Source organism: Ornithorhynchus anatinus, chromosome 1 (assembly GCF_004115215.2).
Source record: "Ornithorhynchus anatinus isolate Pmale09 chromosome 1, mOrnAna1.pri.v4, whole genome shotgun sequence".
NCBI lineage: Eukaryota > Metazoa > Chordata > Mammalia > Monotremata > Ornithorhynchidae > Ornithorhynchus > Ornithorhynchus anatinus.
The window spans coordinates 86,073,307-86,084,221 of record NC_041728.1 but is presented as its reverse complement, the minus strand read 5'-3'; the positions used below and the strand labels follow the sequence as shown (position 1 = coordinate 86,084,221).

Here is a 10,915-nt window from a genome sequence, read left to right as displayed (position 1 = left end):
CCCCCCGGCGCTTAGCACAGCGCTGGGCCCAGAGTGAGCGCTGAACAGATGCCAACATTATGAGGCTGCTGGGGCTGATTACGACTTGATTCTATTTAGTTGCCATTGTTTTTACGAGATGTTCTTCCCCTCGACGCTGTTTAGTGCCATTGTTCTTGTCTGTCCGTCTCCCCCGATTAGACTGTAAGCCCGTCAAACGGCAGGGACTGTCTCTATCTGTTGCCCACTTGTTCATCCCAAGCGCTTAGTACAGTGCTCTGCACATAGTAAGCGCTCAATAAATACTATTGAATGAATGAATGAATGAATGACTAGGCCGCCCCTGAGCAAGAGGAGGCCGCCGCTGGCCCGGGCGGGGCGGGGGGGGGGGGAGGGGCCCGCAGCGCCCCCAGTGGCCGGGCCGGGCTCGGGCTCCGGGCTCCCCCCTCCCTCTCCCCCCTCCCTCTCCCCCCTCCCTCTCCCCCCTCCCTCTCCCCCCTCCCTCTCCCTCCTCCCCCGGGGGGCGGGGCCGTGGACGTCACTTCCGCCTCCGGCGCGCGGCGGCGTGGAGGGAGGGCGGGGGCGCGCGCGCGCGCGGTTCCGCGTGCGGTCCCGCGTGCGGCGCCATGCAGGTGTCCAGCCTCAACCAGGTGAAGATCTACAGCCTCAGCTGCGGGAAATCCCTGCCCGAGGTCAGTGCCTCCCCACCCCCCCCCTCCTCCCTTCTCCATTTCCTCATAAGAATAACGTTAATAATAATAATGTTGGTATTTGTTCAGCGCTTACTAGGTGCCGAGCCCTGTTCTAAGCGCTGGGGGGGAGACGCAGGGGCATCGGGTTGTGTCCCACGTGGGGCTCACCGTCTTCATCCCCATTTGACAGATGAGGGAACTGAGGCCCAGAGGAAGGGAAGTGACCTGCCCACAGTCACCCAGCCGACAAGTGGCCGAGCTGGGATTCGAACTCATGAGCCCTGACTCCAAAAGCCCGGGCTCTTTCCACGGAGCCACGCTGCTTCTCCTTTGGGATGTGTTAAGCGCTTGCTAGGTGCAGAGCCCTGTGCTAAGCGCTGGGGGAGATCCAGGGGCATCAGGTGGGCCCACGTGGGGCTCCCAGGCTTCATCCCCCATTTGACAGATGAGGCCACTGAGGCCCAGAGAAAATAATAATGTTGGTATTTGATAAGCGCTTACTGTGTGCAGAGCGCTGTGCTAAGCGCCGGGGGAGAGACAGGGGCATCAGGTGGGTCCACGTGGGGCTCACCGTCTTCATCCCCCATTTTAATCATAATAATAATGTTGGTATTTGTTAAGCGCTTACTGTGTGCAGAGCGCTGTGCTAAGCGCCGGGGGAGATCCAGGGGCATCGGGTTGGCCCACGTGGGGCTCACCGTCTTCATCCCCATTTGACAGATGAGGCCACTGAGGCCCAGAGAAGATAATAATGTTGGTATTTGTTAAGCGCTTACTGTGTGCAGAGCGCTGTTCTAAGTGCTGGGGGAGATCCAGAGGCATCAGGTTGGCCCACGTGGGGCTCACAGTTAATCCCCATTTTAATAATGATATTGGTGGTATTTGTTAAGCGCTTACTATGTGCAGAGCGCTGTTCTCAGCGCCGGGGGAGATACAGGGGCATCAGGTTGGCCCACGTGGGGCTCACAGTTTTTAAATCCCCATTTTCACAGATGAGGTCACTGAGGCCCAGAGAAGTGAAGTGACTTGCCCAAGGTGACACAGCAGACAAATAATAATGTTGGTATTTGTTAAGCGATTACTATGTGCAGAGCACTGTGCTAAGCGCTGGGGGAGATACAGGGGCATCAGGTTGTCCCACGTGAGGCTCACAATCTTCACCCCCATTTTACAGATGAGGGAACTGAGGCACAGAGAAGTGAAGTGACTTGCCCACAGTCACACAGCTGACAAGTGGCAGGGCTGGGATTCGAACCCATGACCTCTGACTCCCAAGCCCAGGCTCTTTCCACTGAGTCACGCTGCTTCTCTTCGGAGCCGGGATTCAAACCCATGACCTCTGATTCCCAAGCCCGGGCTCATTCCACTGAGCCACGCTGCTTTTCCTTGTAATAATAATATTGGTTTTTGTTAAGCGCTTACTCTGTGCAGAGCACTGTTCTGAGCGCTGGGGGAGATACAGGGAAATGAGGTTGTCCCACACGAGGCTCACAGTCTTCATCGCCCTTTTACAGATGAATAAATAATGATGGTATTTGTTAAGCGCTTACTATGTGCAAAGCACTGTTCTAAGCGCTGGGGGACTACAAGGTGATCAGGTTGTCCCACGTGGGGCTCACAGTCTTAATCCCCATTTTCCAGAAGAGGGAACTGAGGCCCAGAGAAGTTAAGTGACTTGCCCAAAGTCACACAGCTGATGAATGGCAGAGCCTCTTCCTCCTCCTTTTCCTCCTTTTCCTTCCCCTCTCCTTCCTCCTTTTCCTTCCCCTCTTCCTGCTTCTTTTCCTCCTTCCCCTATCCCTCCTCCTTTCCCTCCACCTTTTCCTCCTCCTCTCCCTCCCCCACCTTTCCTTCTCCTTCCCCTCTCCCTCCTCCTTTGCTTCCCCTTCTCCCTCTTCTCCCTGCTTTTCCTCCTCTTGCTTCCCCTCTTCCCCCTTTTCTTCCTCCTCCTCCTTCCCCTCTTCCTTTTAATAATGCCGGTATTTGTTAAGCTCTTACTATTTGCCAAGCACAGTTCTGAGCACTGGGGGAGATACAAGGTCATCAGATTGTCCCACGTAGGGCTCACAGTCTTCATCCCCATTTGACAGATGAGGTCAATGAGGCACAGAGAAGTGAAGCGACTTCCCCAAAGTCACACAGCTGACGAGTGGGGGAGCTCGGAATTAGAACCCACGACCTCTGACTCCTAAGCCCGGGCTCTTTCCACTAAGCCACGCTGCTTCTCATGAATGGAAATGCCAGGGATCGAACCTGGGACCCTGTACATGTAAAGGGTGTGCTCTGCCACTGAGCTATATCTCTTTCCCCCCTTCCTTCCCCTCTTCCTCCTCTTCCTCCTCTTCCTCCTCTTCCTCCGGGAGAATTAAACCAAAGCAATGCTTGACACCCCCCAGCCCCAAATCTATTAGCGGTATCTATCGAGTTTTTAATATGTGAGCCCTTTGTTGGGTAGGGATTTCCCAATTTGTTACTGAATTGTACTTTCCAAGCGCTTAGTACAGTGCTCTGCCCACAGTAAGTGCTCAATAAATACCATTGAATGAATTGAGCCTTGAAAGCTCGTTGTAGGCAGGGATTGTCTCTGCCGACTCTGTTGTATTGTAGTCTCCCAAGTGCTTAGTACAGTGCCCTGCACATAGTAAGTGCCCAATAAGTACCACTGATGATGGTGAGGCACATGGCGTAGCGGAAAGAGCCGGGGCCTGGGAGTCAGAAGTTCGTGGGTTCTAATCCCGGCTCTGCCACTCGTCTGCTGTGTGACCTTGGGCAAGCCACTTAACTTCTCCGTGCCTCAGTTACCTCGTCTGTAAAAAGGGCGTTAAGACCGTGAGCCCCAAGTGGGACAACCTGATTATCCTGTATCTACTCCAGTGCCTAGAACAGTGGCACATAGTAAGTGCTTAACAAATACTATCGTTATTATTAAAAGCTTATGGGTTCTAATTCAGGCTCTGCCAGTTTTCTGCTGTGAGACTTTGGGTAAGTCACTGCACTTCTCTGAGCCTCAGTTATCTCATCTGTAAAATGGGGATTGAGACGGTGAGCCCCACGTGGGACGGGGATCGCGTCCAACCCGATTTGCTTCTGTCCGCCCCGGTGCTTAGGACAGTGCCTGGCACACAGTAAGTCCTTAACAAATACCACAGTTGTTATTATGCACAGCACTGTGCTAAGCACTTGGGAGAGTACAGTACTGTAGAGTTGATCGTCACAACCCTTGCCCTCAAGGAGTTACATGATGATGATGGTATTTGTTAAGCTCTTACTATGTGCCAGGCACTATACTAAGCACTGGGGTGGATAAAAACAAATCGGGTTGGATGTAGTCCCTGTCCCACGTGGGGCTCATAGTCTCAATCCCCATTTTACAGATGAGGGACTGAGGACCAGAGAAGTGAAGTGACTTGCCCAAGGTCACGCAGCGGACAAGTGGCAGAGCCGGGACTAGAACCTATGACCTTTTGACTCCCAGGCCCTTGCTCTGTTCACTACCCCTTGCTGCTTCTCATATTGTACTCTCCCAAGTGCTTAGTACAGTGCTCTGCACACAAGTAAGCGCTCAGTAAATACAACTGAATGAACAGTGGGGGAGGCAGATTTTTAAAAAATTGCGGGGAGGGGAAATGGTACAGAAGTGCCGTGGGGGGCGATCCCAAAGTGTCTAATGGGTACAGATCCCAGAGTTTACGCGATGCAATAGGGAGAGCCGGTAAGGTGGGGAGATGAGAGGATAGTCAGGGAAGGCTTCTTGGAGGAGATGTGATTTTAGGGTGGCTTTGAAGGTGAGGAGAGAGGTGGTCTGGCTTATACGGAGGTGGGGAGGGAGTTCCGAGCGGGGGGGAAGGTGTGAGCCAAGGGGTCGGCGATGAGACGGGTGAGATCCAGGCAGAGCCGGTCTCAGAGACTGAGTTGCTTGGGCGGGGCTGTAGCGGGAGATGAGCGAGGGGTAGGTGGAAAGCGTAGAGCTGATTGCCTTAAAGTTGACGGCGTATTAGGTTCTTTACCGTGTGCGGAGTGCCGTACTAAACCCGGGGAAAGAGTACATGGTGGGGAATCGCTTAGTACAGTGCTCTGCGCATAGTAAGCGCTCTATAAATACTACTGAATGAATGAAATGAATGAGAAAGGGTCTCTGGCCCTCAAGGGGCTCACAGTCCGAGGAATCGGCTATTTAAGTAACCCCAGCTGCTGTCTGGTAGGGCAGAGGATGGCCGAACACTTGAACGCCATTGATGGTCAGATAAAGTAGTTCCCGAGGTACTGAGAAGGTGGATTTCTGAATCAGCCCAGACCACGTTCTCCACGGGCCGTTTATAACCTAGCAGACATGTCTTGTGGTGTGCTCCCTCAGCACCTTCTGTCTCTTCTCTGCCATTGACCTCTGATGTGTGGTAACTGGATCAGTTTTTGTGAGAAGAGCAAAATCGACAAAGGACAGGCCTAAGGGTAACTGTGATACATTTTTGACTTAAAAAAAAAACAACCCAAAACCCTTTAACATTTTTTATAACTGGAAACTCCCAACCAGCCTCTCACGGCGTTGCCCACTGGACCCGGGGAACCGGACAAGAGATTGGGGATGCCTCAGTGCAAACCGTCGCCACTGCTGCGGAGGCGATTCAAGAGCGGGGCCTGTCAGGAGCAGGAAAGCTTTCTGTGTTTTAACATCGGTGTCTGAGCGGCGCTCACCTGAAATGACAAGGCGCCAGGTGCATTTTCACGGGCACTCTGGGCAAGGGATTATCCCTCAAGGTTCCTCACCTCCACGGAAGCGGTCTCTGCCGGCTACGTCACCTGCATGATGGACGTGTCCACGTTTAACTTCGTACGTGCCCCCAAATGGATCGCAGATGTACATAAATCGTACCCAAATTATGTGCACAGATTTTTGCCAGACACTGTACTAAACTCTGGACCAGATAAAGCCTAATCAGATTGGACACAGGTCCCACGTGGAGCCTGTAGTAATAACCCCCATTTTACAGATGAGGTAACTGGCACAGAGAAGTTAAATGACTTGCCGAAGGTCACGCAGCAGTCAAGCGTCAGAGCTGGGATTAAAACCCAGGTCAGAAAGACTCCCAGGCCTGCTCTCTATCCAGTAGGCCACGCTGCTCCTCATCGAAATGCCACGTCCGGGTTTGCGAAGGCCACAGGTGTCCTGGCCGTAGCCACTGTCGATTAGTCAAGATGTGAAATCCCTCGCTGAATCCAAATGTACCGGCATCGTTTTATGCTATCGATATGCAGTTTAATTCCATTTTGCAAGACCTGAGTCTGGCCCAGGTACTCCCACGCCTTCTGCTGCTTCTGATGCTACCATTTCCCCTAGCTGAAATTTATTTTAACGTCCGTATCCGCCTCTGGACCGTATCCTCCTTGTGGGAAGAGATCTGATGGTGTCTCCGAACTCTCCTGTATCGTTTCCTCCCAAGCACTCGTAGAGTGCTTGGCATGCAGCAGGTGCTTAATAAATACCATAGACCTATTGATTGATGAATTTTTCCCCAGATTGAGGGCGGGGGGAGGTAGCTCAGAGCTGGCGAGTCACTGCCGCCTTTCAGCAGCCCCGTCAGACTGGCGGTCGGCCCTTTGCGTTTTCCCCCCCGACCTGGGATAGGCAGGAGGAACCCTGGGTTCTGAGTTCAGGGTGGCCTGGGGCCCGGTTCTGACTAAATCACGAGGGACCTGGAACATCCGTGAGACTTGGGCCACAGTACACTTGGATTAAGCAACGAGAGGACACCATCCCCACCCTTGGTGACTCTGCCTTCTCTCCTGGGGAAGAAATCGGTTCTGAGTCTTGAAGCGGTTCATCACAGAAACTGAATTGCAGTTGCTTGTAAGACCATCTTTAAAAACCCAACTCCGTGCAGGATCTGTGGTCCCATTAGCTGTTTTTTTTTTCCCCTTTTCTTTCAGTGGCTTTCTGACAGGAAGAAGAGAGCGCTGCAAAAGAAGGATGTCGGTGAGTGATTCTTTTTTATAATTCAGCCACAGCAATAACCCTATTTGTATAGTCCCTTTCTATCCCTATAGGATATTCCTGTGAACGTCGACACTGTCGTGTTCAACCAGGCACTGGTCAGAGCACGGTGGTTCCCGCAGCTGCTGTGGTCGGAGATATCCTGTGACCTCAGACCTCCCCTATTCTCTCTCTCGACTGCCTTCCCAGTGCTTGCCCGCTAAGCCCAAGTGAGTGAGAGAATGTGAATGCCTCAGCCCAGACCTTCACTACTACAAAAACAAGCCAAGCACACGGCATCCTGAGGCTAGGCCATACCTATGTCCTCTCAACCACGAGTCAGTGCTCACTCCAAATGGCAAAGGGCCCAAAAGGATGCCCAACTGAATTTTCATCACAAGGACACACACGTGTTCACGGGTGCTCGGGATTCTCAGTCAGTGATGAATACAGTCTCACCATCAGCAGCGTTTTCTAACAAAGGGACAGCTGTCCTCTCGGTGAAGGGACTGTATTTGGTCACAACCTCCCGAGAGATGAAGTCAATCAGTGGTGTTAATTGAACGTTTACTGTGTGCAGAACACTGTGGTTAAGTGCTTGGGAGAGTACAGTACAGCAGAGTTGGTAGACGCAATCCTTGTCTACAAGGAGTTTACAGCTTAGAGGGGGAGACACGTTAGTTGTATTTTCATTAATATAAATAAATTACGGATATGTACAAAAGTGCCGTGGGGCTGAGGGTGGTGTGAGTAATTAAGTGCGTAAACAGCATCGTTTCCGAACGCCAAAAAGAACTATATGAATTGTACTTGGTAAGATTTTAATTTTTTGCCCTGAATAATAATTATAACGATAATATTTGTTAAATGCTTACCATGTGTGTTAAGCACTGACATTTAGGTCAGACAATCTCAATTCTACATGGGGCTGTCAGTCTTAAGGCGGAGAGAGAGAACAGATATTTCATCCCCATTTTACAGTGAGGAAACCGAGTCTCAGAGAAGTCATGCGACTTGCCTAGGGGCACCCAGGAACCAAGTGGAAACATGGTGGAAACAGGGAAGTGGTGTTATGGGACTTCCAGGAAGCTGCTCCACTTCCTGAGTGCAGAGGAAATCAGCCTGGCAGTGGCAGAGAGAGTGCTGAGTCGGGTGGTGCCTAATTTCCCCGTGTGAGTGATGAGGGTCCTTACAGATCTGTGCCAGGGGACCTAGAATTCAACTTTGAGTGGTGTCCCAAGACGGGCAGGGACCCACGGATCCGCCCTAGTAACCTGGGCAGGGTCTGGCACCCTGTTTGACCTCTCCTACCCCCGGGCAGGCCGAGGCATTGAGGAAAGTGGGGAGGCTTCTGCAGTGGTTGAGGTGTCGCCCGCTGGCACGCTCCAAGGACTCACGAACCTGTGCTACTCCTCTGGGGACCCCCAGCTCTCTTCTGCCCGGCCCACTTCTGTGGGTGTCAGATTTATCGTGGAAGACCGGCTGGTAAGCTGCTTCTGCTGTGCCCGCTGCTCAGGGCGGTGACATGGCCAGAGGAGACGGTTGTGGGCGACCAGGAGTCCCCTCTGGGGATTCATGCGATCTCGGGAGCTTCTGCTTGCTGCATGGGTGTGGGCTTCAGATCGGGGTTTTCTCCCGATGAAATTCAGCCTCTGGACTTCCGGAGAATCAGGATCCTGTTTGAATACAAAATGGAATGATCAAAAATGTGCATTTTCACTTGCGTTTCGGAGTCCTTAAAGAACCCTTCATATTGGGTGAGATTTTTCCATTCTCCTTTACCTTTTTGAAGGTAGCTAGATCTGTTGAACAAAACCAGACACATTTTCCATGTAAAAAAAAAAAAACCCCAATCTTTAAAACTCTGAACGTGACAGCCGCATTCTGAAGAAGCTACTTTCAAGTGAACAAAAGCATTTTGCACTGTCAAAAGGTATTAAATCATGCAATGTGCAGGAATGATTTCTACTGAAATTTCCTCCTACAATTATTGGCACATTTCAGAAATTACTTTTTTATCTTTCCAGATTTTTTTCCATCTGGTGTTTTGCATTTTTTAAAAAAGTACTGAAAAGCAATATTTTACTAGGTACCCATGCCCTCTGCTAAGCCCTGGGATAGATGTAATCTGGTCAGACACAGTCTAAGGAGGAGAGAAAGCCGGTGCCTAATCCCCACTTTATACAAGGGGAAACCGAGGCCTTAAGTAGTTAATTGACTTGGCCAAGGGTTTCTAGCGGGCCAGTGGCAGAGCCAGGATTAGAACTTGGTTCTTTAGACTCCCAAGCTATTTCCACCAGAGCCAGCTGTCTTCGTGTAACCTGATTTATAATTTTTAAGGTTTACCTTTCCAGTCTGTTCATCAGGACTTTCTCTAATATGATCATATCGGCTTGGCAATCCTGCGGGGCTCTTTTTTCCTTCTCCTTGTGGGGAATGTATCTTCTGGTCTGTAGCTTCTTCACACTGTTTTTCCATTTTATGTCTTTGCAGATGTTCGAAGAAGAATTGAGCTTATTCAGGACTTTGAAATGCCTACAGTTAGTACCACTATTAAGGTGTCAAAAGATGGACAGTATATTTTGGCAACTGGTGAGGACCTTAACCTTTTAACCACCTATTATTATTACATGCTAAAAGAAGTGGGAAACTTTACCATTCGAAGTATCTTAGCAGTTTACCTTGCCATTTTGGTTATTACTGGCTGTATTAAACCTTTCCCTGATCTGAGATGTGACCTGATTAATGAGGTTCACCTCTATAATGGCACATTTTATCGATGGTTGGTTATTTCCTTCTAGCTACGTAATGTGGATTGAGGTTCTCTGATCAGTTTTTTATGATTACATTCTTCAGATTTCTATCCTTTTACCAGTGACTCGTGTTTTGTATTTAGGAACAGTTTATTTGACACTCGTTCTGTTACTCTCTGTTTTTATCTCTATTGGTATAGATTAAAATATCTATCTTTTAATTCAGTAGTGTAAGTATATTCAGAAGATGAAAGTACACAGATATTTTCCTGGCTAATCTGATCAATGCAGGTGGAAAAAAATGGAGAAAAATTATTCACGTTGAGGCCTGGGTGTTTAAATTATTAGTGAATTACAGTACTAAGGCTCAAACTCACTAATTTCAAATTTGTCATCATCTCCAGCCAGATTTATTATTATTATTATTTAATAATAATAGTATTTGTGGTGCACTTACTATATGAAGCACTGTGGCTTAGTGGAAAGAGGATGTGGGTTCTAATCCCACCTCTGCCACTTGGCTGCTGTGTGACTTTGGGTAAGTCAGTTAACTTCTCTGTGCCTCAGTTACCTCATCTGTAAAATGAGGATTAAAAGTGTGAGCCCCACGTGGGACAACCTGATTACCCTGTATCTACCCCAGCGCTCAGAGCAGTGCTTTGCACATAGTAAGTGCTTAACAAGTACCATCATTATTATTATCATTACTATCTGCTGAGCATTCATTCATTCAATAGTATTTATTGAGCGCTTACTAGGTGCAGAGCACTGTACTAAGCGCTTGGAATGTACAAATCGGCAACAGATAGAGACGGTCCCTGCCCGTTGACGGGCTTACAGTCTAATCGGGGGAGACAGACAGACAAGAACAATAGCAGTAAATAGAATCAAGGGGATGTACGTCTCATTAACAAAATAAATAGGGTAATAATATATACAAATGAGTGGACGAGCACAGTGCTGAGGGGAGGGGAAGGGAGAGGGGGAGGAGGAGAGGGATGGGGGGAAGGGGCTTAGCTGAGGGGAAGGGAGAGGGGGAGGAGCAGAGGGAAAGGGGGGGGAAAAGGGGGTTTAGCTGAGGGGAGGTGAAGAGAGGGTAGAGAGAGAGCAGAGGGAAAAGGGGAAACTCAGGCTATTTCAGGACTACTCATTGTACTTGATAGAAGATAATCAGGTTGGACACGACCCTGTCTCTCAATGGACTCTCAGTCTAAATAGGAGAGTGAACCAGCGTTAGATGGTCATTTTACAGATGAGGAAACTGAGACATGGAGAAGTTGAGCGAGTTGCCCGAGGTCACACAGCAGGCCGGCTACAGGGGTGGGATTGGAATCCAGGTCTTCTGATTCCCAGCTCTGTGTTCTTTCTAGAAAGGTCATGCTGCTTCCTAGAGTTTCTGGCCCTTAGGTCAGTATGTGTGTAGGGGCTCATTATGTACTATGCATTTTTCGAAGTTAGAGTTAAAAAAATCAGATTTGATTTTTCAGGTTAGGTCGTGCTGTTTTAACAATTATTAAATCAAG

General features: G+C 49.6%; 1 protein-coding gene across 1 annotated transcript in view; it reads left to right on the top strand.

Moving 5' to 3' along the window:
• Positions 1 to 566: 566 nt before the first annotated feature.
• NOL10 (nucleolar protein 10) overlaps positions 567 to 10,915 on the top strand; it is a 101,000-nt gene continuing 90,651 nt past the window's right edge. The window contains exons 1-3 of the mRNA XM_029073524.2: positions 567 to 671; positions 6,597 to 6,642; positions 9,133 to 9,231. Of these exons, the coding sequence (XP_028929357.1) occupies positions 606 to 671; positions 6,597 to 6,642; positions 9,133 to 9,231 (211 nt within the window). The 5' untranslated portion in view covers positions 567 to 605. The remainder of the gene's footprint in view (positions 672 to 6,596; positions 6,643 to 9,132; positions 9,232 to 10,915) is intronic.